Source organism: Balaenoptera borealis, assembly GCF_965194805.1.
Source record: "Balaenoptera borealis genome assembly, chromosome: 7".
In the NCBI taxonomy this organism is placed as follows: Eukaryota; Metazoa; Chordata; class Mammalia; order Artiodactyla; family Balaenopteridae; genus Balaenoptera; species Balaenoptera borealis.
Window position 1 is genome coordinate 100365341 of NC_138864.1, and position 26803 is coordinate 100392143.

At 36.6% G+C, this 26803-nt stretch overlaps 1 protein-coding gene across 3 annotated transcripts in view; it reads left to right on the forward strand.

The window, feature by feature from the left end:
- The first annotated feature begins 16456 nt into the window (after positions 1–16456).
- ING3 (inhibitor of growth family member 3) overlaps positions 16457–26803 on the forward strand; it is a 35559-nt gene continuing 25212 nt past the window's right edge. For 2 of the 3 annotated variants that reach the window (XR_014246930.1, XR_014246931.1), the window contains exon 1: positions 16457–26577. Coding sequence is in view for 1 of the 3 variants with exons in the window: in XM_082400116.1 (XP_082256242.1) it covers positions 26550–26577 (28 nt within the window). In the remaining 2 variants the exon portion in view is untranslated. The remainder of the gene's footprint in view (positions 26578–26803) is intronic. The other variant, XM_082400116.1, reaches the window with a different exon arrangement.

Here is a 26803-nt window from a genome sequence, read left to right on the forward strand (position 1 = left end):
GACAGAGTTTCCCTAATAATCCCCAAATCTCCTGCTCCCTGAGTGATAGTCACACCCTTACTAGGTTTATAATAACTATTGGGTTAGCAGAAGATTAAATGATGCCACTTTGGTTGATCAAGTTTAAGGATATATTATTGGTTGATGTACTCTCTTTCTTTCCATACCAGCCTCCTCGTTGTTCCTATAACACACCAGGCATGCTCCCCCCTCGGGGCTTTTTACTATCTGTTCCCTTTACATAGAACCTTCTTCCCAGAGATATCTGCCTATATTAGTAACCATCGGCTGCTATACACATAAAATGCCATATACTGGGTGGCTTAAACAACAGATATTTATTCCTCACAGTTCTGGAAGCTGGGAAGTCTGAGATCAGGTGCAGATTTGGTGTCCGGTGAGAACTCTCTTCCTGATATGTAGATAGCTACTTTCGCACGTGATAGAGAGAGAGAGAGTGCTCCAGGCTCCTCCTCTTCTTCTAAAAACACTAATCCCAACATGGGGGCCCCACCCTTATGACCTCAACTAAACCTAATTATCCTCCCCAAAGCCTTACCTCCAAATCCCATCATATTGGGGATTAGGGCTTCAACATATGAATTTTGGGGTACACAAACATTCAGTCTATAGCACAACTTCTAAGCAGGTTTTAATTGCTCCAAGTGAGCTTACTGCCTTCTTCTTCTTCGCTTCTCCTTATTGTCCACCTTTTTATATGATCTTTTCTTTGATTATCCCTTCCTAACTTTAAAGGGCAAATTGTTAAAAGACCAGCTGGATCCAGACTGCAAGCTTAGAGCTAATGGAAAGGAAAGGGAAAGTATTTCAGTTCCTTTCTCCCAGCCTTTTCAATTTTTAATTTTGTGTGCTTCAAGAATACTGGGCTTCTTGGCGGCACAGTGGTTGAGAATCTGCCTGCCAATGCAGGGGACACGGGTTCGAGCCCTGGTCAGGGAAGATCCCACATGCAGTGGAGCAACTAAGCCCGTGGGCCACAACTACTGAGCCTGCGCTCTAGACCCCGTGAGCCACAAGTGCTGAGCCCATGTGCCACAACTACTGAAGCCCATGAGCCTAGAGCCTGTGCTCTGCAACAAGAGCAGCCACCGCAATGAGAAGCCCGCGCACCGCAACAAAGAGTAACTCCCGCTCGCCACAACTAGAGAAAGCCCGCATGCAGCAATGAAGACCCAATGCAGCCAAAAATAAATAAATTAATTAATTAAAAAAATACTTTACTAGAAATTACCAGAAGTAAACTTATATAGCTTGCCCAATGAGCTGTTACAGGAATTTTGAATGGGAAATGCTATCTCCTGTGAATTTCACTGAGTCACTGATATATAGTTTAATAATATCTTCTAAGGATTCCAACTTTAAAGCAGGGAACTACTTCTTAAAAAATTTGTTTTGCTATGCTTTAATGTGTATTAAGAGATTTTAATTAAAATTACAGTAAATAAAATTAACTAGAAGAATCAATTAATTTACACTAGCTATTGTACATTTATTCTAAAATATACATTTAGAGCAATTTTAGGTCATTAATTACTGTTTATTCAAGTTCTGAAATTTAATAACTGCTCAATAATTCTGCAAATCGAAATCCAAAATAATTCATTTACATAATTTGCCTTTCATTGTAATTTTTGTTTTAGAGAATTAAAAAACAATGTTTTGTTCTAAAAGTATTATATGAATTACCATATTCTTTGTTTAAATATCTCTGCTTATAGAATTCTGTGTCATTAATCATGACACTCTTTGGTTAAATCAGTTATATAATTATCATTTTACCACATTCTTCAATAAGTACTTTGGCTTATAGAACTATGTGCCATTGGTTAGTCCACTGTTATGTACAATTGCTTTTTATCAAGGGAAACTTAGACTTCAATCAATAAGAATACCAGAAACTTACTTTTAATAAAAACAAACAATAACCTCCTCCATGTAAAACTTGTTCTCTAGAGTAAGCCTGGGGTAGAGAGTCACATTCTATAACCCAGGTAAATAATAATTTTAAGGAAAACAAGTGGAGAAGTACAGCTTGGAAAAACTAAAAGTTCCATCATTATGGTTAACCATATAATATACATTTCCATGAAGTTAATATTCTTTCTCTTATTTCCATACATTTTTTATCCAAGAGAAGTGTATAATGCTCCTACTGACTATGAAAAGGCTTACACTGACCAGTGTAATGTTATTAAGCTTGAAAAGGGTCAAGGGATACTCTAAGTTCACCAACAAATGATCCACTGAGAGTCAAAACTGGTTACTAATTCCTGGATGATTTAATTGAGAAGTATGTTCTAGTAGGACTTGCATTTCTTGGGTTCTAGTTTAGCTGGATGGTGAAAACTAGGAGTAGTCAGAATCTGGATTTATAATAAATCACTAAGGCCAAAAAGACAGGCCCAGGCTTATCTACAGTTGTTGGAAAATAGAAAAGCCCAGTTCAAGAGACATAAAATAGTGTCTAGTATTGGCCAACAGATCATATACTTATACTGTGTGATAAGCAGCCTCCAAGATGGCCCCCAATGATTCTCCTCTCCCGGTAGTCAGTCTCTTGTGTGCTCTCCTCCCACACTGAATCAGGGCTGCTATGGATGACAAACAGAGAAAGGTAGAGGTGGGAGTGTGTGACTTCTGAGGTTAGTTCTTAAAGGGCTCTGTGGCTTCTGCTTTGTTCTCTTGGATTGCTTGTGCTGAGGGAAGCCAGCCATTATGCAGTAGGAACACTCAAGATTCATGGATCTTGGAAAGATTCATGTGGAGAGAAACTGAGATTTGCTGTCAGAAACTGGCGCCGATTTACCATGCATGTGAGAGAACCTTCTCAGAAACACATCCTCCAGCCCCAGTCAAGCCTTCAGATGACTGTATCCCTGGCAGACATCTTAACTGCATCCTCATGAGAGACCCTGCGCCAGAATTGCTGCCTATCAAGCAGCTCCTGAATTCCTGACAAAGAAACTGTGAGAGCTAATAAATGTTTACTGGTGTTTTAAGTCACAAAATTTTAACTTGTTGTGAAACAATAGCTAAATAATGCATATTGTAATCATTATTAAGATAGTAAAGAGGCAGACAGAGCAATAACATTAAATTAGGAACATTCAATATTGAAAGCACAAGCGTCACTATGACAGTGACTCAGATTTGTGGCACAAGCTCAGAGTTACATCAGCAGCAAGAACTTTGAGAAAAAAAATGCCTAAATACATCCTATTGAAAATGTTGTGCTTTGACCACAGTACTACAGGGGGAGGAGGAGTACAGATGAGAAACTAGTAATTTATGGAGAGAAATTTAAGAAGCCTAAGGCTCTGAATTAGTCATAATCATAAGAACTCTTCTAATGTGTATATAGTATAAATATGAATAAAAATTACTCCACTTGCTTTTTCAGATGGAACTTTAATGTGATTTCTGTGAGTCATGCTCCTATTTATACCGACCTCTAGTCCTGAGTTTGGGCTTTTTTTCCAAGAGGTTATTTTTAGCCATTGTAAAACAGGAACTATTTTAAAGTTGCAATTTCTTGATCTGTAAATTAACACAAATTTACAATAATTCTGTGTTCAATTCTTTTTATCTTGCTGTGTCTGCAAAATATAAGTATTTGCCAAAACAATAATTTCCTTTTGTATTTTACTATTTCTTTTTTTTTTTAACATCTTTATTGGAGTATAATTGCTTAACAATGGTGTGTTAGTTTCTGCTTTATAACAAAGTGAATCAGCTATACATATACATATATCCCCATATTTCCTTTTTAAATTTAAAGGAAATTAGTTGTTACTTTCTGAGCTTCCCAGGACCGGATAAATGGATTGCACCCGCCAAAAATCATCTGGATTTTTAAAATAGTCTTCACTCTGTTTCTCATTCCAACTGTATAGTGCCCTACTCTCACTTAGCTGTTAAGAGGTAATGAATGAACTAATTCCCAAAATACACTCATTTCTGACAACTCCCAAGGAATAGGCATTTTTATAAAAAACAATAACTTTAATGGTGGCTTGTTTATGAAGAAACTACTTTTGGAAGGAAAGCCTTCCCACATAGACATTTGCCTGCCCTGCATGAACTCAGGCTTGGGTGTGAGGATCAGCACGGAACTAGTATTTGGATGAAGGAGGACATTTAGACCAGTTAAGCTTTGGAGTAAGGAAAGAGTAACACAGAGTTGTGTTACTTCAAGTCAAAGAGATTTTCATTCCTGCCTACCTTTCTCCACAGGCTGGCACTTAAGGAAATTATACTCTTTATACACCTAAAAATACAATGGAATATAAACTAACTTCCTTCCTTCCTTCCTTACTCTCTCCCTCCCCCTTTCTTTTTCTTTCTTTCTTTCTTTCTTTTTCTCTTTCTTTCTTTTTTCTTTCTTTCTTTCCTTCTTTCTTTCTTTTTCTTTCTGTCTCTCTCTCTCCCTTTCTTCCTTCCTTCCTTCCTCTCTCTTTCCCTCTCTCTTTCTTTCTTTCTTTCTTTCTTTATTTCTTTCTTTCTTCTTTCTTTCTTTCACCTCCCTTCACTTTAACACACAAACTTGCTCTTTAGTTTCTGTCAAAATATATATATAAAAGACTGTCTAAACATATTTGGAGTCTCTGGGTACCATTAATTGAGTGCTTACCACATGGTAGGTATTATGATAACTTTTCATCTAATGTAGCCAAGTATGTATTATTACCCTCAACAAATAGGGAAATAGGAGCTTGGAGGAGAGAGCAAATAAATGACTTGCCAGTGCCACACTGACAATATAAGGTAGCCCTGGGATTTGTTCCCAGGTCTGCCCAGCTCCAGTGCCATGATTTTAATGACTACACTATATACTGTGGGGAAATGTAGCTGCTGTACTGTAGTGCTTACAAATGTCAGGGTTTCCTCTGAGAACTTTACATACAGCTATTCTTTTATTCTTCACAACAGCCTTATGAAGTAGGAACTATTATTATCCCTATTTTCCAGCTAAGTAAACTGAAACAAGGAGAGATTAAGTAACAGCCGATGAGTTATGGAGAAGGCATTTGATTCCATACTGTCCAACTCCTAAGCACATACTACAAACCAATACATCAACAAAAGTTAAAGAAAAAAAAAACAGCATGGTATATTTTGAAGACACTACAATATAAAAGGTTTTGAGAAAAATTAAAGTTAAAAATTATCTCTAAATCTATTGCCATAACAATAAAAGCAATAAACAATATCTTATCAACAGCTTTGAATAAGAATCAGGCTTTGGAGACATTTCAATATTTTAATGATCCAAAAGTAACCTTTCAAAATTGCATTGTATTTTTTTGAAAGGTTCAAATGCATCTTTTTATTTTTAATTTTTTTAATTTTTATTTTATATTGGAATATAGTTGATTAACAATGTTGTGTTAGTTTCAGATGTACAGCAATGTGATCTGGTTATACATATCATATATCTATTCTTTTTCAAATTATTTTCTCATTTAGGTTACTACACAGTACTGAGCAGAGTTCCCTGTGCTATACAGTAGGTCCTTGTTGGTTATCTGTTTTAAATATAGCAGTGTGTACATGTCAATCCCAAACTCCTAATCTATCCCTCCTCCCTGCCCCACCCCGGTAACCATAAATTTGTTCTCTAAGCCTGTATGTTTCTGTTTTGTATATAAGTTCATTTGTATCATTTTATTTTAGTGTCCACATATAAGTGATATCATATATTTGTCTTTCTCTGTCTGACTTACTTCACTTAGTATGATAATCTCCAGGTCCACTCATGTTACTGCAAATGGCATTATTTCATTCTTTTTAAAGGCTGCGTAATATTCCATTGTATATATGTACCACATCTTCTTTATCCATTCCTCTGTTGATGGACATTTAGGTTGCTCCCATGTCTTGGCTATTGTAAATAGTACTGCAATGAACACTGGGGTGCATGTATCCTTTTGAACCATGTTTTTCTCTAGATATATGCCCAGGAATGGGATTCAAAATTGCATTATGTTTTAATTCATTTAAAACAACTGCAAAGATGAGTCTTCAAAATTTGCGGTTTTTACTGCACACACAAATAAAATGTTAACTTAAAATTGATCTTTTTAACTTTCACTTGCCTAAGGGTTGATCATTTTTAAAGATCTTTATGCTAACAAGAGTAGATAATGATAACGTAAGTTAATTCAAAACAAATTTTTGAGAAAATGGAAATTAAATGGTTAATAGCTGATGATGTTTTTGCAGACTGTAAAGAAACAAAAAAGGAAATTATGACTAATTCAGCTCTAAATGAAATGAACTAAGAGAGAAGGTGTGTATTTCTCTAAATCTGGGCTAAAAGTCAAGTTTGAAGGTATACGGAAATTCCATTTTCCTGTTGGTGAACCAAGTACTGAATAATCTTGATTTTGAAATAGATAAGTTGCCACCCATAAATTATTTCTTGGGTTAAAAATAGATGCATAGTTTAAAGTAAATTTTTTCATAAGAATGATAAAGAACTACTTATTCAGTATTTATCATCATCAAATTGCATGCATTGACATAGCTATCTCTAAGAGTCTGCAATGAAGATGGTTAACACTCATGCTTACTACTGAGAAAAGAATGTATGACTGCATAATCCTAAAAACCAAGCTGTGCATGAGTGTGTGTTTATAACGCAGGCTGGGAAGGGAAGGAAGGAGGAGAGAAGAGAGGCAAGAGTCCTATTAAGTTTATGTAAATGGTAAGATTTTAAGAAAAGTTAAAGATTTTCTTAAATAATTTAATGAACCCTGATTTTAAAGTTCTGAGCTTTAAAGGAATGAGAAGGATGATACATTTGAACAAATAACTCTTTAAGAAAAAAGACAGGGCTTCCCTGGCGGCGCAGTGGTTGAGAATCTGCCTGCCAATGCAGGGGACACGGGTTCGAGCCCTGGTCTGGGAAGATCCCACATGCCGCGGAGCAACTAGGCCCGTGAGCCACAACTGCTGAGCCTGCGCGTCTGGAGCCTGTGCTCCGCAACAGGAGAGGCCGCGATAATGAGAGGCCCGCGCACCGCGATGAAGAGTGGCCCCCACTTGCCGCAACTAGAGAAAGCCCTCGCACAGAAACGAAAACCCAATACAGCCATAAATAAAATAAATAAATAAATAAAAATGAAAAAAAAAGAAAAAAGACAAAAACTAGGAAAAGATAACTTTAAACATTTTGGACACACATAGGTCATCATGAACTCTTATTCTACCAGATGGCATTAAAGTGGAAAGCATTGTGAATGGGAGAGAGAAAGAAAGCAGTTCCTTCCATGAAGAAGTTAATTGGGAGGACTCATAAGGGAAAATAATGTCTTATATTTGATATATCAGCAGAAATACATCCAAAATGCTCAATCAAATGTTGGAGTTAGGAAGCCGGGGATATTATACATGACTCTGGGGATTTGACACTAAGAAAGGCTCATGGTTAGTGATCTTAACGGAGATGAGAAAACCAGAGTTAAGCTGCAATTGTTGCAACTCATGATTAGGGAGAAAACCATTTTTTCATCTCTTAAAATCGGACTCTAAATCTTTTTCTTGGCAAATCATTGAAAAAAAAAAAAAGGAAACAATAAAAACAGAAAACAAAAAATGTGATCAGAACTAAATTTCGACATATATTTCATAAGTGAAATAGAACACATTAATCTATTAGATTGCCTGCAAAATTATAACCAACCAGATATAAGATACATAGTTAAAATAAAATGATTTAAGAAAGATTGAAAGAAAAATGGAAACAAATACTAATCATATGGGGAAAAGTAAGATTTGCAATATTAATATTAGGCAATTATTAAGTCAAAGCAAAAAGTATTAAAGAAAAAAATACTTTAAAATAATACAGACTGCAATCCACAGTAAATATCTCTCAAGGATCTTTACGAACCAAGTAACAGCTTCAAAATGAAAAAAGGCAAAGCTGTAGGAAATACAAGTAGACATAGAAAAATAACAACAATAACAATACTTAGCATATGATAGATTAAGTAGATAGAAAAATGGTAAGACTATAAAGGCCCTCAGTAACAATATCATAGAACTTATAAGTATTGAATATATATTGAAATCAATATCCTCAAAAACACAACCACAACTTTTCAAAAATTCCTTTAAGCATTTACAAAAATTTACCACACGTTAAGCTATAAAAATTCAATAAATTCTAAAATGTAGAAACACCGAATAAATGATCTGATCACAAGTTAGGAAAATTAGAAGTCAACAAAAATAGAAACAGTAGCAACATAAAATCCTCACAACTATCTAGAAATTCAAAATTCTCTGGTAAAACAATTTTGGGAGTAAAAGGATATCACAATCAACATTTTATAATATTTACCATGTATAGTAATAACAAAGAAAAAATAAAGCAATGCTTAAAGGAAATGTTAGTATTACGCATATATATTACTACATAAGAATGAATAGAAATAAATCTTTTAATCTCAAGAATTTGAAAAGGAACAATTAAATAAAATGAAAAAGAATTGTTTCAGTAAGGTTTTTGGTTGAAACCAATAGATACTAGGTCTGATAAGTTTAAGTAGTTAATGAATTAATCAGAGGAAACATTGGGTAGCTCACCAACTCTCTGGCAGGACCTGTGAACCAGGCTTAGAAGCTTCACAACTAAGAACAATATAAAAAAAAAAAATCACAGCACTGAATTGAACATACATATACAGTCACCACTAACTATGGAAAGTGCAGTCTGTACCAGCAGCCCTGCATGCTGCAAGTCCTGGATGTGGACACCACCACACTTATCAGAATGAATTCCTCACAGTTCTGGCTTCATCATCAGTTTCTAATTTCTGATTTGGTCCACTATGGGTTCATCTTATTGTCAGAGCTGAGATCACACGCTGTAAGGAAATCTGTGAAAGCAATCATCTACATGGCTTTTATTCCCATAAGATAAAGAATTCCCCAAACATAGGCAGTACATTCAATGAGCGCTCAAAAATATGACAAATATCACCACAGCCTAATGCATTAGCTGCCTAACATTATACACACTCTTTTTTCAAAGTTGAACTTCTGAAAATTACATCAGTAAAAGCAGCCTAAAATAATGCAACATAATTACATTATCCCCTCATATAAATGAAAACCTCTGCTTAAAAAGAGACCCTCTAAAATCTTATAAATTACTACATCTAAACCAGCAGAGTCAGAAGGCTGGAAATCAAATATTTGAGAAGAGGGTCACTCTCACTTGAATTACATTCCAGGACTCATAACTTGAAGAAGTAACACTATATATGGGTCCCTGGTTTAGAGCAGATAGTATATCCCATCAGATAGTACATGAAATCTGATCTTTAATGGGCCATTCTACCAATCCATAGGGACAGATTCTTTTAGGATTGTTATATGGTAAGATTTGTGAATCCTATGAATCAAAACTGACTTTATTCCCTAAGGAAAATATTATTGCCACTTCAAACTCGGAAGATCTCCAACATATTCACTCTATCACAAAGTTGCCTGGGCCTCATAGGCTAAGATCTGGTTCCTGTTGCTGTCAAATTTGACACATAGTTGTGGCAGTGACCAACTCAATCTTGATGAGAAAAGTTCTTGTTGTTGAGCCCAAACAAAATCTCTGTCCTTGCCCCAGTGCCCACTAAGCCAGCCTTGGAGTTGAACCTGCAAAGTAACTGACTGACATCCACAGAACTGAGCATCTTTCTCATCTGATTATGGAAAGCTTATTTTGCAGTGGGGGTCTTTTGTGAACATTCATATAAGACACAAATAGTCTCACATGTTGGATCATTACCCCAAGCCCTTTGTTACCAATATTCCAAACTGTCTTTTTTCAAGTCACAGATCATTTTGTCAAACAATTAACCATATCATGAATTGATATATCTAACTCCTTGCCTCGTCACCCCACTGCACAATTCTTTAATTAGCATTGCTTCCATGCTCTTCAGACGCCACAGCCACAGCCCAGCCTAATATTTCACCTTCCATCTGACTTTATCACAGGAGAAATGCTCAGTAGCACAATGATACTCCATATAGGTTTATTACCACACCACTCATCACCCTCTGACCAGGTAATAACCAATTCCAAAATTATACTTTAATGGCATGCTCTGTAAAGTTACTTCTGGTACCAGCTGTCTCAGCTTGGGTTTCCCAGAAAGCAGAGCCAATAGGAGGATGAGTTTCTGACCTGGCCACTGCTTGTTCTCAAGAAGTGTATAAAGTGCATTTCCAGATAGTCACTTGGTGGGTTGGGAGGTGGAAAAAATCCATTGGTTTCCACGTTTCAGTGGTCAAAGATTGTCCTCATAGTGTGTTAAGTGCTCTGCAGTTCCAGGGTGTGCATGCATAGGCAAGATCTCAGAGCAGAAGCAAGAAGTAAGAGGCATGCAGCACGGGCTAGAGGCAAGAATTGCATGGTCTAGGGGAAAGGGAAGATGCACACTGTGTGAGAAAGATGTAAGGCACCTGTCTGTTTGTGCCCTGGTGAGGTCAGCCAGAGCTCAGACAGCTTAGAACAAGAAACAGGTGACGCCAGAGGCTCTGAAGGTGTTCATAAACGGTGTCTGATACACAAGGACTCTAAAATATCTGTAAGTTCTTGGCAGCATTATTTCATTAATATCGTGAGCCAGAATAATATCTAGTAAGATGTTGAGATAATCAATGTCCCTATGGATTATATTGTGGCATGGAGCTGAAGCAAGATAGTGGAGGTGCACTGCTATCCCCTCTAGATGAAAGAGAACTTCAGATGTTCTCGCTTGAAATATAGAAAAAAGCATTTCACAGATCAAGAGCTGCATACCAGGTGCTGGAGGATGGGCTGACTTTCTCCTGGAAATAGACCACATCTGAAACAACAGTAGCATGACAGGTATGAGTAAGGAACAGTAAGGAAGTCTTCATGACTGTAGTGTAGTGAGTGAAGTGAGAAAGCAGAGGAAAATGACACTGCAAAGGTAACAGGACCAATCACTCTGGACCTTGTAGACCACTGTAAAGACTTTGTCTTTTACTGTGACTGAAATGGTATATCATTGGAGGGTTCTGAGCAGAGGAGAAAAATCATTGGCCTTATTTTAAAGATAACTCTGCCAGTCACGTAGAGAATGGACCCTAGAGAGGAAGGGGGTGGGGGGAAGCATAGAGGCTAGTTAGCATTCTATTACACTCACACAGAGAGATGATGGTCAGTTTTCCCAGGCAGACATCTTTCAATTTTTAATGGTAGGATTCATCTCTCTGACATTCCTGAAATGTATATCATTTTTGATAATTGGAAGTTTTAGGGTGCGAGATAAAGTTTCCACTTGACCCTTTGTACTACTGTTACCAAATGGAGATTTTCCCAGTTGCTCAATATATCTATTTCAACATTATATTATGGAACAGGGGAAATTATCCCAGACTGAGTTCAGAGTAGCATGGGGCCCACTGTGAGGCAAAGTCAGTTGAAAACTCTACTAATTACATGAATTCTATAAGCACTTACTTTCATTTGTGGACCATAGCATTCTTTTTACCCAAAGATTAACAATTAGTTGAGAGAAATATCCAAAGTCCCAGAAAATACACTTAAGTGTATTCCCTTAAGTGCCTGTTGTTTCTTTGGGGAAAGTTAGTAAGAAAATTGATGGCGTTGATTTATAATGATGCGAGGTCCCTTCTCTAGTGTACCAACCTCCTCTTCATTAAAGGGATTCTAGGGATTCTACTCAGGTCTTGGAACGTAATACAGGGGTTCAGATCAAGCTCCTGTTCTCCAGACCTCGAATTTTTAGTTATAGAGGATAAATAGGACCTTAGCGTGCTGTCCAACTATTTAACTCACCAGGACCTGCCCAACAATTAGCCATCACCAAAGATCTTTGCAGGTTAGATCATTCGCATTACCATTCAGGCCCCAGTGTTTATTAAGACCAAGCTCATTCTGCCCCTGGTAGTCAAATGCCCTATTTGAATGCCCATGCTGCTTTGGATCCTAGCATCCCCATTGCACACAAAGAGCTCATGCCAACTGCATCATCTTTAACTGGCATTCCTGGCTTACAGAATACTTCATGAGAGTATTTTTTCAAAGTTAGTGGTGCTCTCCTCATAAATATGTTTATCAGTGTCTTAGTAAAAGGAAGGTCTTCTGGTCCACAAAGCAGACATGATTAAGGGGAGGGTGAGAAAATCACATTTGATAAGTCCATTTCAGCTTTCCTGCCTCCTTCAGTTTAGATTCTTCTCATCAAGGAATTTTGGCATTTCAACTTCATTAAATGTAGGTCACTGTTAAATACACATTTAGTCAACAAGTCAGAGAACTACTCCCAACTGCTTGTCTATATGCACCCATATATATAAATCCACCCCTACCTAGAATTGTTTCTCCTTTCCTACTTTAGCATCTTTATGATCCATTTCTAATTCTGCTCTCCTTTTCTCCAAAATAAATTAGCACAATGTTGCAAATGGGGGCACATTAGCCCTCTCTTCTTTTTTTAAATTTTACTTTATTTATTTTTTAATTGGAGTATAATTGCTTTACAATGTTGTGTTAGTTTCTGCTGTACAATGAAATGAATCAGCTATATGTATACCTATAGCCCCTCCCTCTTGGACCTCCCTCCAACACCCCCCATCCCACCCATCTAGGTCGTCACGGAGAGTCTGACTTTGTATTTCGCCTCTGAGTCAGGCTGGAATTTGATTCTAGCTGTGAGTTTGAAGACAATCAGAGGAGATACCAGTGAGAGATGAGCAGAATTAGATTCCCTTGAGAGGTAACTCTCTCAGGAATTGAGCTCAATAAGGGATTTTCAAGTAAGGCAGGAATGTCCTCATTTAACCACAAAAAGAGGGTTTAGTTTCTCTGGCAGTGGATGCTAAGAAATATTCGGGAATTGGGGATCTCTGAGTCATCTAAAACTTCCCACAAGACCCCTCTCCTGTTCTTCATACCATACTCTTTCTTGAAAAAAAAAAAATTTTGCTCACACAAGATCTGGTAGGATTGTGAATTTCCCTGATGCTACAACCCTATAAATTGCAGAATAAAATTTGGAGTTTACAGGTCAGAAAAATAAAATTATTTTATCACAGTTATAAATTTTTCGGAATTCCTTAAGCAAATAATTTAGGAGTTTTCTATTATTTCTTTTTAACTTCTCCAGCACAATGTTAAAACAAAGAGCATACTGTTCTTGAGTTCCTCATGACCTTCCCACTGGAGACCAACATAATCCTAATACCAAAATATACATGGAAAAGACTAGAAAAGAAAACTACAAACCAATAATCCTCATAACGTTAGACACAAAAATCCCTCAAAATATTAACAAATCAAATCTATCAAAATATAGAAAACATTACTATAGTATATAATCAGGTGGGGTTTATCCCAGGAATGCAAAGTTGGTTTAATCTTCAAAAAAAATCAATCAATGAAATTCACTATCTTATCAGAACAAAGGAGGAAAATCATATATAATATAACTAGACTTAGGAAAAGTATTTGACAAAATTCAACACCAATTCATGGTTTTGAAAAACAACTTTCAACACACTAGGAATAGAATGGAAGAACTTCCTCAGCTGGGTAAATGCTACCTTCAAAAATCCTACAGCTATCATCATATTTAATGATGAGCTATTGAACACTTACCCCTTACAACTAGAAATAAGGCAGGAACATTTTCCTTACTAACACTTTTCAACATTATTCTAGAGGTTCTACCCAGTGTAATTGAGGACAAAATAGAAGAGAGGATGTAAATTGTCTGTATTAGTTTTCTAGGGCTTCTATAACAAAATTCCAAAGACTGGGTGGCTCAAACAATAGAAATTTGTTTTCTCGCGGTTCTGGAGGCTAGAAGACCAAAATCAAAGTGTTGATAGGGCTTGTTCCTTCTGAGGGCTGTCTTCTCTCTGTGTCTTCACATAGTCTTCTCTGTGTGTGTGTCTGTGTCCAAATTTCCTCTTCTTATAAGAATACCAGTTATATTGGATTAGGGCCCACCCTAATAACCTCATTTTAAATTAATTACCTCTGTAAAGACCCTATCTCCAAATGCAGGCACATTCTCAGGGGATTAGGACTTAGGAATTTGGGGGAGACAATTCAGGCCATAACCTTGTCTTTGTTCACAAATGACATGATTATATACCTAGAAAATATTAAGAAATTTACAAGACAAAAAACACTAAAACTAAGTAAACTTAGCAAGATAACAGTCACTATTTTAAAATTAATTATATTTCATATACCAGTCAGAATAAAGGAATGTTCTAGGATGACAACTGTGCAGTAAGCACAGACAACAACCAGTACCCATTAGAGTAGAATATAAAAAGAGAGATAGTGTGATGGCAAATTAAAGGCGGTTGAGGATTTAGCATGAGAAAAATAGAAAAATATCTGGAAACTACAGGGAGAGAGAGACAGAGAGAGAGAGAGAGAGAGAGAAATAATCAACTGTCCAAATATAAAACACAGTAAAAAATGGCATGACTTTGAGCACCTAATGGAATTTATAAAGTGGTGTTGAAAACACTTTCTTTCGACTGTCCCCAAGGTTGTAACACTGGACCCCTAAAGAAGAAAAGCTTCTTTGCCTAAGAACTAAAAAATACTTTCATGGTCCTAACTATGTAAATGTTTCCTATTTTTAATCTTTTAGAGTTATCCTAGATACAATAGAAGAAATAATTAGTCTCTGCTTACAAGGCAAAACATAGTATTAACAAATATGACAATGTAACAATATAGCTACAGAAGGTGGGAAATTGAAGGGGAAGAGGTAAGGTAGAAAATAAGGTGGACACTCTAGTAACTTCATCTTCCAAGGGAGAAGTCAATAGGTGCTTCCTCAAGATGTTGGAGTTAGGATTATAGTTATACACTTTAAGTGTATATAATTAACATTACAAATATAACCAATGAAACAACAATTATTTATCAAACCCTGGAAGCAAGGAGGGAGTGTAAGTGTTCTATATTCTCATCTTTTGTATTGAAGAGACAATATATCTTACCCAAAATTAATACTTTAAGAACTTTATAGACATGAAATTTTGAGTTCTGAAGGCAACTACTAGAAGAATTAAAAACAGAAACAGTAATTACCTCCAGAGAAAGGAAGGGGGCTGAGGAAGGATAGGGCAGGAGTCTATTGCATTGTGTTATAAGCTATTTTATACTATTAATTTGTTACCACATGCAGGTGTTACTCAAAACAAAAATCCATATGTATCTATTGTCTATCCCCTTTATTTCTGTCTATAAAATTTGGGGACAATTGAATGATCATTTAGAAAAAAGTTATTTTAGATTGACTTTCTCATATAATAATTCAAAGCCAAATTTCAGATTGTTTAAGAATATTAATAAAGAAAGAAATCCTAAAATAACTAGAAGAAAATGGGGTGAGCATTAAAAATCTTAAAATAGGAAAGGCTTTTATTGCAACATGATGAAATTCTGAAGCCACAAGGAAAATATTGATAGATTTGATTCAGATTGGGAAGATTCCTGGTCTTTTATCATGATTTTTTATTATCATAAATATAGTAAGAATAAGTAATATTATTGTTATTTTTACCAAGGGGAAGGGTAAAGTTGAATATACAAAATGACCTATCTCAAGCTCTCTTTAACTTTTTGGTTTTTTTGATGACTATTTATTAATTTGGAAAAAACAAAGATATATTTTAAAAGTTCCTTGAAAAAAAAAAAAAAAAAAAAGTTCCTTGAACATGTAGAGTCCAGTGGAAAGAAAATAAATGTCTCTGAATTTCATTAAATCAACTACAAAAGAACATATGCTTTGGTAAAATGTGTTGGACTTGACAGTTCCCAGAAATAAGTTATTAAATGCTGGAATAGTCTACCAAAAAAAAAAAGTATCATCAATTATACATTAGTATTAGGTGATGCATTTCATTTTCTTAATATTTAGATGCCACTGATTGTTTTTTTGTTTGTTTGTTTTTTAGTGAGTGAAGAGTTGCAGGTATCAGTGCTCAAGGTATATACTGAGAAGATAAGTCGTTGTTTCTATATCTGTGGAACTTCTAAAATTTTTACTACACTTTTGTATAAAATGTGGTGATATTTTTATTCAAATATACAAAATTATTTTCTTTATTTTTATTTTTCTGCTTTTGCTATTATTTTGTTTTAGGGATTAGAGAAGTAGAAAAAGGAAGAAAACTATGGAGGACAAATGATAATATAATATAAAAATTTGTTTATCACTGCCCTCTACTGTATGATTTTCTCAAACCAACACTATTTGGTTAAGGAGACCACAATGTTACTGATAGGCATGGAACATTGACCCAAGAAGGTTGGGAACTCTTCAACTACAACATCAGTCTGCAGCAGGTTTTCTCAAACCTGACGTTTTGGACCTACTAACTGTTGCAGGGGATGTTTAGCTGCAGCCCTGGCCTCTACCCAGTAGATGCCAGTAGTACTACCTCCAAGTTGTGACAACTAAAACGTCTCCAGATGTTGCCAAGTGACCCGCGGGGGACAAAATCACTCCTGGTTGAGAACCACTGGTCTACAGTTTAGCAATCATATCTGTAACGTAGTCTCATTATGAATCAAGGCCCTAGGCATCCAACAATGTTATCTGTTCCCAGGGTCCACTTATAATCTAGATGACATACAGACTTACTTGTTTACACCATCAGTTCAGTCCTAAAACACATTTGTTGAGCTAGATGAGAAGGCAGCTCAAGTGATAGCATGACGTCCGCTGATGGTGCTCTTCCTCTCATCGTCACACCCTCCAGCCATCATCACACAATCAACACAGTGTGAGAATTCTATTATTAATTAGTTCCAAAGCCTGAACAATGTTGTTTCTGCTACCTCAGCCGACCTTAACTTAGCATTTTGCATGTTGTCCAGTGTTCCAGGATTTCACTTGGCAAATAATCCTTTCCTCCTTGTGTTCTGACCTCATTTCCTATTTGTGTATCTGCTTCCCCCAGATCCTGACCTTTATGTGTCTGATCCAAGGCTGATAATGAGACTAGGTAATGAGACTCAAAATCCTGAATGTTTTCTTTGCTTAATGACTTGGCTTGGTATTTTGACTCTTGGACACCACTTTGACACTGATAGCAATATAACTCAGCATGAAAGTTTTTAGAGAATAAAACTGATTATTCTAAAAATAGTTGACAGATATTTGCTCAGTTTTATAGAACTTGGAAAAATTTTGGGGATGCAGACACAACACACTACATAGGTTACCAATCTGATTGCTTTCATTTCCCTCTCATTCTCTCTCTTCATATATATTTCTGATTATAAAATAATTTTAAAGTTTGGAAAATACAGAAATATATAGAGAAAATACAATCACTTCTAATTCCACTATCGTTCAGAAATAACTATTGTTAACTAATTAATGTAAATTCAAGTCTAAATCTACATATGTCTGTAAGTGTGCAGGGATCTATCCACATACACTTTTTTTCTTTACAAAAGTACTATCATATTCCACGCAGTGTCTGTAACTCAATTTTTTACTTTGTTATGTATCAAGAGTGATCTCCAATATAATTAACAACACATATAGCAGAGGCTGGTCTCACCTGAGTGAGATAACTCTATCATAGCTACATAATAAGGGAGACTCAGAGAGTCTAATAGGAAGGGCCCGAGTAGCCAGGGTGGTACGGGACACTCTAGCGGCTCAGAGCACCTGCTACTTACCAACCAGTAGAAATATTTCAATTATTTATGTTTTTAATTAAGATTTTATTTATTTCTTAGAACAGTTCACAGCAAAATGGAGGGGTAGGTACAGAGATTTCCCACATACTCCCTACCTCCACTCGTGTACAGCCATTATCAGCATCTTCCACCAAAGTGGTACATTTGTCACAATTGATGAATCTACATTGACACATTGTGATCACCCAAAGCCCATAGTGTAAAATATGGTTCACAACTCTTGGTGTTGTACCTTCTATGGGTTTGGACAAATGCATAATTACACATATAATGACACATATCCATCATTATATTATACAGAGTATTTTCACTGCCCTAAAAATCCTCTGTGCTCCACCTATTCGTCTTTCCAATCCCCCTCATAATTCCTGGTAACAACCAATCTTTCTACTGTCTCAATAGTTTTGGCTTTCCCAGAATGTCATAGTTTGAATCATATAGTATGTAGCCTTTGCATATTGGCTTCTCTTAGTAATGCCTTTAAAGTTCCTCCATGTCTTTTCACGGCTTGATAGCTCATTTCTGTTTAGCACTGAATAATGCTCCATTTTCTGAATGTGCCATAGTTTTTTAAACCATTCACCTGTTGAAAGACATCTTGGTTGCTTCCAACTTTTGGCAACTATAAATAAAACTGCTATAAGCATCCATGTGCACGTTTTTGTTTGGATATAAGTGTTCAGCTCCTTTGGGTAAATACTAAGGAGCACAATTACTGGACTGTATGCTAAGAATATGTTTAGTTTTATAATGAAACACCAAACTGTCTTCCAAAGAGGCTATACGTGTACTATTTTGCATTTCCACTAGCAATGAATTAGAGTTCCTGTGGCCCAACATTCTCACCAGCATTGTGTTGTCATTGTTCCAGATTCTGGCCATTCTAATAGGGGTATCTCTTTTTAATTTGCGTTTTCCTGATGGCATATGATGTGAAACGTCTTATCTCAATATTTTAACAACTGGTTAGGATTGTATCCGTGTAAATCAGCTGATTAGCATTCCTGAATACTTATATAGTAATAAAAATATGATATATAATGGCTGGAATATACCTGAATCTGTGGATATTTTATCCACTACATCTTTATATTGGTCTCCAGCACTTTTTCCTTTTGCTGAATCTACACCTTCACCATTCATCAAAGAAACCATCAGTTCTCAATCAAATTTATGTGAATTACTCTTGCTGAATGACCTAGTAGCAGCCTCAAAATTTGACCATATTAAACCACCTACCACACTGTATTTACCTAACTACCTGCTTCTCTTACCAAGATGTACATACTGTAAAAGTGGAAACTGTGTTTTGGCCATATTTTGTATTAGTGGTATTTGCTGTTCAATAAATGTTTACTAAAATGAACTGTAATAATATTCTTTCTCATGTTCTCTAGGAGTCTTACTTATTCATCAAATTAATATTTAGAACTCCAAATGATTTTTTTAAAATATAGAGCATCATGAATTACCATATTACTTTCATTTTCCCTCTGCCTACTCTTCTAGGCAAGCCTAATTAAAAGCTACTTTGGAAGTAAATCAACTCCCAAACCTGAGAATTTTTGAGAACATTCTATTTAGAAAATTCTCGTCAGCATTCCATTCCAGTTACTTGAATGACCACTGGAATCCCATTTTCTTCACAGAGCTTAGTAGTTAGCAATCATGATAACTTCATCTTGCCCTCTCTGGTTTGAACTTGGAAACTTATGAACTTGTGCTTGATACTCATGCATTCATTCATTCAAAAATGCATTACATCTTTATTAAACTCATATTACCTTCAGATATGTGGATCAACAGATGAATAAAACATGGTCTTTGCCCTTGAGGAATTCCAGATTAGTGGAGAAGGCAGGCTTTTAGTACAGTGGAGTGAGTTTCATAAGATATTTATGTACAGAGTGTAAAAAAGCACTGTATTGTGATATTTCCACATTCTATTTCTTCAGTGGTAGGAATACCCTAACCAAGTTTAGAAAAATGTTTTGCCCCTACTAGCAAAATAAGACTTCCTAAGCCTTAAATGATTAAAAACAAGATTTAAATAAAAATAAGAAAAAAAACCCTTGAATTTTCCAAACACTGCTTCTTGTCAATATCATAGAGCTCCTGAGTGATAAAGGAGAAAAGGAAAAGGAAAACCTTTGAAGGTTTTCCAGCAATGTTAAAAATCCTTACAGTCGCTGAAAATTTTCATGTTGTATCACAAAGAGAAGATGCTTGATAATTTATCTTTACATTACCAGTCTCATGAAAATGAATGTTAGTGAGCCTAAGGCTTTCAAAATCGAACACAGAAAATAGTTATAGACCATGATGCCATTGTGTATAAATACATTTACATTTGCCTTCTGTGAGAAGCCCCGAAGTAAGCATCTCAGTGTATCTACCACCTGGAGCAGATAATTTTCTTAGTATACTCCTCTTAATAATTTAAGAAAATTATTTTCAAAAATAATCATTACATGAAATAAATAATGATAATGGCCAGAAAAGAAATTCAGACAGTATACATTCTTTTATTGAACTTCAGTATATAATCATGCTTGTAATGAATAATTAATTTTACAGTGAAAAGGAAAAAAGTAATGGATTAATCCCTTTTAATTACATTTAAGCAATTTTTGAAAAGGGAAAACATATTGGCATGTTGCAGTAATAAAAAAACTACATTAAAATGTGATAGCAATTAAATATCAAATGAGAAAACTAACAATTTTAAAAGAATACATTTCAATTTTCAAGATATTATTTAAATTTAGGAATATGTTTCATGTATGAGCTAAAATTTGCATTTAACAAACAAAAATATTACCCCGGCAGTTCATAGACAGTTTCACTGTTTTAAATTTAAAATACAAATTAAAACTCCAAGTGATCATATAGAATTACATAATTGAAATAACTCAAGTTCTGTGTCTTTGTCTTTACAAATCAGCATGCTTTCAATGTTTATTTCCAACCCACTATTTAACAGGAATATGTGGTGCCAGTTATTAAAATTCAATCATAACTTCAGAGGTTGTTTAGAACTTTGACCAACAAAATATTTTTTCAGGGAGAAATATTTTATCACTGACACTGTTTAGAATCGCTGGCACATTGTGACAATAAAAGCAGACTGTAAGGATTGTTTTTAATCCTCTAAAGACAATGCCCCCTCTTATTTGCCTGCTCCCATTGTAATGCCCTTAGAATAGCACTTACTGGACCATTTACCTAACGGTACTGTCACTTCTACAAATAATATTGCTTCATGATTACACTTCTGTGCCAGGCACTGGGCTAGGTACTCAAACATTACTCCTTTGGGCCTCGCCACAATCTAATAGAGCAAAGTACCCTTCCTTATTCTTATTTCAAGGGTGAAGAAACAGTCTTAGGGATATTGAGCAACTTGGTTCAGGTCATATGAGCAAATAACAGTGTTCAAACGCAGGTCTGTCTGATTGAAAAGCCCTACTATACCCAATACTGTTTCCATTTATTCATGCAAAAAGTAGGAATTGAGTGCCTCTGCAAGCTGGGAATAGCGCAGTGCATAAGAAACAGACCCTGTCAGCAAAGGGTTCTAAGATTAGTCAAGCACCTCACTTTCTGCAAGGGTGGCCACTCTCCTATGTCTATCACCCGAGATTAGTTTTACCTATTCAGAAACTTCACCTCCATGAGGATGAGTCATAGAGTATGTAGCCTTTAGTGTCTCCATTTTTTTTCTATTCTCTCTGGAACTCCTAGCAACAGGTTTTCAAACTTCAAGACCAACCCTCAAATTTTTCTCTTTTCTCTTTTTCTTGTTTGTTCTACTTTCTATATTGATTTCATTAACCATGACTCCGAAACTTGCATTTTAGAATTCCCCTATTTATTCTATCTGCTACAGTCTCTCAGAGTCTTCATTTCCTTAAGTGATTTGTTACATTTGAGCGTGAGCTCATTTCCAGCAGAAGTTCCTCTTCTTTGTGTCCTAGCCTGAGGAGCAACCCTAATGGGTATTAGTGTATTTGTTTCCATATAAGCTCTCTCCTGTTTCACTGGGCCTGACCAATGTTTACTACCTTGTTAAAGGGTCCCTGAACCTTGTAAGGAGTCTGAATTTGGACTCTACACTCATGCATGGGTGCAGGTCTGGGGTCTAAATTCCTCTGGGTTGCCTTTTCACTTACGATTCTAGGTAGATGGTTGGCAAGCTTCTTTGCTGTTTTCCCAGTTTCACAGAAGGAGCAGTCCTCTCAGATTACTGGCTTTTTGCAAGATGGTTAGCTTTAGCTCCCTACAAATCTATGACCTCAGGCTTGTCTTTAAAAAATGATTAAAGAAGACAATTTAGGTGATGCAAAAAAAAAAAGTTATTTAACACTTCATGATGTGGACCGTCTCCATCTGGAGAACTGCAATATGGGTTTCCCACCACCCAACAGTTAAGACAATAATCTCTTTAGTTCTTTCAGCTCCAATTCTTACTCACTATTCTGACTTTGAGTTTACTCTTCTTTTCTGGCACCTGAGGGTTTCAAGTTTTTTTATTGTATTTATCCAGAATTTCCATTTGTCTTGGGGGAATGGTCTTGTGACAGCTTCAGAGCCAGTTATCCATCATTCTTCTCAATATCGTGCCCCTCCCACGTGCTGAACCTCCACACAGCAATCCCCTCTGCAAAGTCTCCGTAACTCTCCTCCCATTAGGCACTTGCTGTCTTTTTCCTCTCTCTCCTCTTCTCCAGATTCTCCCATCAAAAACAGGAACCAGGTCAGGAAAGTAGAACCTTCCTTAAAGCCATCTTTTTAGTTGAGTATTGAGAGTGGAAAAGGCTGGAAACATCCATTGATATACAAAGTAAGACTATTATCCTACTGCTTAGAACTGATCTATTAAGTGACTCAATGAATTTTAAAGATGTAAAATTAGAGAGGTCATATAAAGACAGCATTTTACTCTGCTTTCTTCCCATATTATATCCCTGTCAGGGAGGATATATTGCTTGGCACAAAGTTAAGAAAATATTTCATTCCAAAGTTTTATTAGCAAGTTTTCAAGATGATAGTTTTCTTTGCAAGATAGGGACGTAGCAGAACCTTAAGACACAGGCAAAGTTTCCCCTGAGGATATGCTATATGAAGGATTTAAATTTTCCTTTCTCTTGGACTCCTGGTAACAGTCATATTTTGCATCCGCTTTGAACCTCTTCCCTATATTCTAATTCCCCCTACTTAGCCTTCACTGCAGTACTCTTGCATAGCCTTCCCCAAACCACTTCTCCTCTAAATTTAGTATGACAGTGGCAGTATAACAGTCAAGTTCTAGGTGGTCCAGCTTCAAAATAAGCAGGGATACAAGGCAAAGCTAACAGTAGCACAAAGGAGTATATCTGCAATATGGATAACTTACAAAGGGTCTTAACACTATTAATGATGATGATAATGGAAGCTGACATTTATTGTATCATAACATTTATCAGGCATTAACCGAACTGCTTTGCTTGGATGATATTATTTCAATCTAACACTCCTATAATTTAGTAACTATTTAGCTACTATTGCTATTTCAGTTTACAGATCAGGAAACAGAGGCACAGAGTGTTAAAATAACTTTCTCAAGGTCATAAAACTCATGTTAGATAAAGTGACAGAGAAAGGGAAAAAAAGGCAAGGAAAAAACCAGAGCGTCTCTGGGGTATCTGAGCAACAGGAGCCTGTGGACCACCTATTTACTGTGCTGAAATTAATGCAATTCTGCCACCCTGACTTCAGTTTTCAAGTTTCTTCACTCCCAACTTCAAATCCTAAGAGAATGCAACTAATAGGCCCAGCTTTGGTCTGTCCCTGGTAAGTTAATGAGCTCTGATCAGCTAGCACAGTAATGTAATAAAGATATAGTCATCCCTGTATATGAGGAGCATTGCCTAGAAATGCAGTAGTGGTTGTAAGTGGGCAGCTACTCCAAGTGGTATCTACTATATGACCTAATGATGTAAGAAGCTACCACATGTGTGTACATATACAATTTTCTGCAGCTGATACATGGTCCAAGAATAAGAATTACATTCACTACAAACTCTTGGGTGTAAGATAGGCTCAAGGATGTATTGTACAGCATGAGGAATATAGCCAATATTTTGTAATAATTGTAAATGGAAAGTAACCTTTAAAACTGTATAAAATTTTTTTTAAATATCAAATCATTATACTGTACACCTGAAACGAATATGTTTTATGTCAATTACACCTCAACAAAAAAGAAACAAAAAAACAACAAAAAGAATTATTGATACATTCATTAATTAAAATATATAGAGTGTAGGTTTTATTATTTTTTAGTTTTCAGGAGTATGTATGTATATTGACTGAATTGGGAACCATATATTATCTCTTTTTCCTTAATATGGAAAACTCCCTGAAGAAGCTCAGTTTACACTGAAATGATGGATTTCTATTTCTATTTTTTCTATTTCTGACAGCATGCCCCCTCTGAATGAACCACCTGCTGAAAACAAAAAATGAAGAGTTAAAAAAAAAATCAAATACACTGATGAACTGGTAGGAAATGAAGAAATTCTCACAGGGAAAAACAAGGAAGGAAGGAAGAAAAATGAGAATATCCTGAGAAATAATTGAGGGCCAAAGTGGGCTTCATGCCTGTCTTGACCTTGGAACCCAGGAGGAAAAAGTCTCCCCTGAGAATCTATAACAAGCCACTTGGATTTGAGGCCCAAATTCAATCTATCTGTGCAATCCAATAAACCTCAAGTGGAGAATTTAATCTGGTACTAGGATTGATGGTGCCTCCAAGCAACTTGCAGAAGCAAATTCTAAAAATCTCCAGGAAAACTCAGTTTTAACTCTGGCCTCAAAGAATTCCCAGTTACAACCCCAGAAACACAAGCGCAGAGTCCAAAATAACAACCCACAAGGAAACAGCACCATGCGCAAAAGCCAGAAGAAACAGCAAACAGCACAAAAAACCAATAAAATTTTCAGTATTGGATTTAACAGACAGTATAGACTATGTTTAATTTGTATAAGAAATTAGAAAATGGCTCAAAAAGAGAAGCAAATAGAACTCCTAAAATTAAAAAGTATTTGAAAAATTTGAGATGGACCATATAAAAGAAAGACTAAGTGAAATGGAGTTTAAAGTGAGAAAATCTTATTGATATCATATAGATGTTCTAAGAAATAATGGAGAAAAATAAGAAATGAGCAACTCTAAAGAGATAATGGCTGAGAATTTTCTACAATTGTTGCAAGGCATCATTCCGGAGATGTAGAAATCCTCTCAAATCTTAAGCATGGTTAAAAAAATTTTTTTAAGGAAAGAAAGAGGAAGGGAGGAAAGGAAGGAATTCATACTTAGATTCATCACTGTGAATTGCAAAAATATCAAAGAGATCTTAAAAGCAGCCAGAAGAAGAAACGGAGGGAGGAAGTAAGACTGAATGCATTAGATTTTAGATAAAAGTACAGAAAATAAACTAGGTAATTCTTATTAGGATTGAGGTACGTTTCCTTTGAGATTCATCAATATGACAGGTAAGTATCCTGATTAAGAGCTGTGAAAAAGTCTTGAGTACAAGAAAAAGTAAAGGAGGGAGAAAGGAAACACATGCATAAAGTGTTTCAACTCCAATCTGAAAAACATAAACAGAACATTAAATTATGAACTAAAGGCACATTTCCCTGGGAAAAAAAAGTTAAGACAGTTGTAAAATAATAATACCCAATCTCTACTGAGTGCAAACGTTTTAAAGAAAAAGGAAACAAACTGAGCAGTGAAAGGCTAAATATAACACGGTTGAACAAATGCGGGGAGTAGTCGAAAGATAAAAAAAAAAAAAAAAGACAACCCCCGGGACTACAGACGTCTAATACAGGCTATTTACTCAACATTATCTAGTTACTGCTAAGATAGCCCATTAGATAGTAAGGTTTCATCCGTTATTTCTGCTTGCTCACTTTTTTTCTGGTGCAGGTATATGCATAGATTACATTAGAATGAAGACGAGACGGACCGCAAAATAGAACGTATAAGAGGCTATTGAGAAATATTTGTTCACCTTTTAATAAGGGAAATACATATTTACTCCATATTCTGCGTGTAAACTATTTTAGTTATATGGCAGCCAATCTATCGTCCCATTTACATCTTTAGGAGTGGATACGGAAGATAAATTCCAGCAATGAGTTCTGTTTTAAACAATCCCAATTGCCCGAACTTTGCTGATAATTCTAGCGTTAGAACCTTTGCCGTCTGCCTAGCACTACTTGAAATCCATGACTCACAAACGCCGGGGCGTGGAATCACAGCAGTAAAAAACAGGTGAAAACTTGTTCCTAGTTGTGTTCGGCAGGCGCATACAACTCCCGTCATTCCCCGTGTAAATATCAACAAATAAACAGAGGCACCGCATTTCGGATTCTGTTGCGCTCCGTTCGCAACGGCGCTTGGTTTTTGTAGTTTCCACGTGGAGGACTGCCAGCGTGTTCAAGCTTGCTGGGGAGGTGCTAAAACTACACTTCCCACAAAGGCGCGGGGGCGGACTCCGGTCGGTTTACGTCATTGCTTCAGCCAGCCAATGACCGCTCCGGGCGGCGGTGAGGCAAGCGCTGTCAGGCGCCAAAGTGGTTTTTTTTTTTCTTTTTTTTTTTTTTTCCGCCGAAGCCGAGCGGGCGCTGCTAGCGGAGGCGCCATATTGGAAGGGACAAAACTCCGGCGACAGCGAGTGACACAAATAAACCCTTGGACCCCCTCGCTCCCCCAGCTCTAAGGGCCGCGATGTTGTACCTAGAGGACTATCTGGAAAGTGAGTGGGCGGCGCTGGCGGGCCCGACTTGGGGACCTGCGGGCGGGCGAGGGCGGGAGTGGACGGGCTGGCGGGATGGCGGGAGGGAGGGGGAGGCGGGGGATGTTTCTTTCTCACGGTAACTGGCAGCCTCGCTGTGGGCTGCCGGCTCCCTCGACCCCCCCGACGCACGCACGCACGTAGTGACGTATGCGCGTACTTTCGCCGTTGGCCCCGCCCCTCTGAC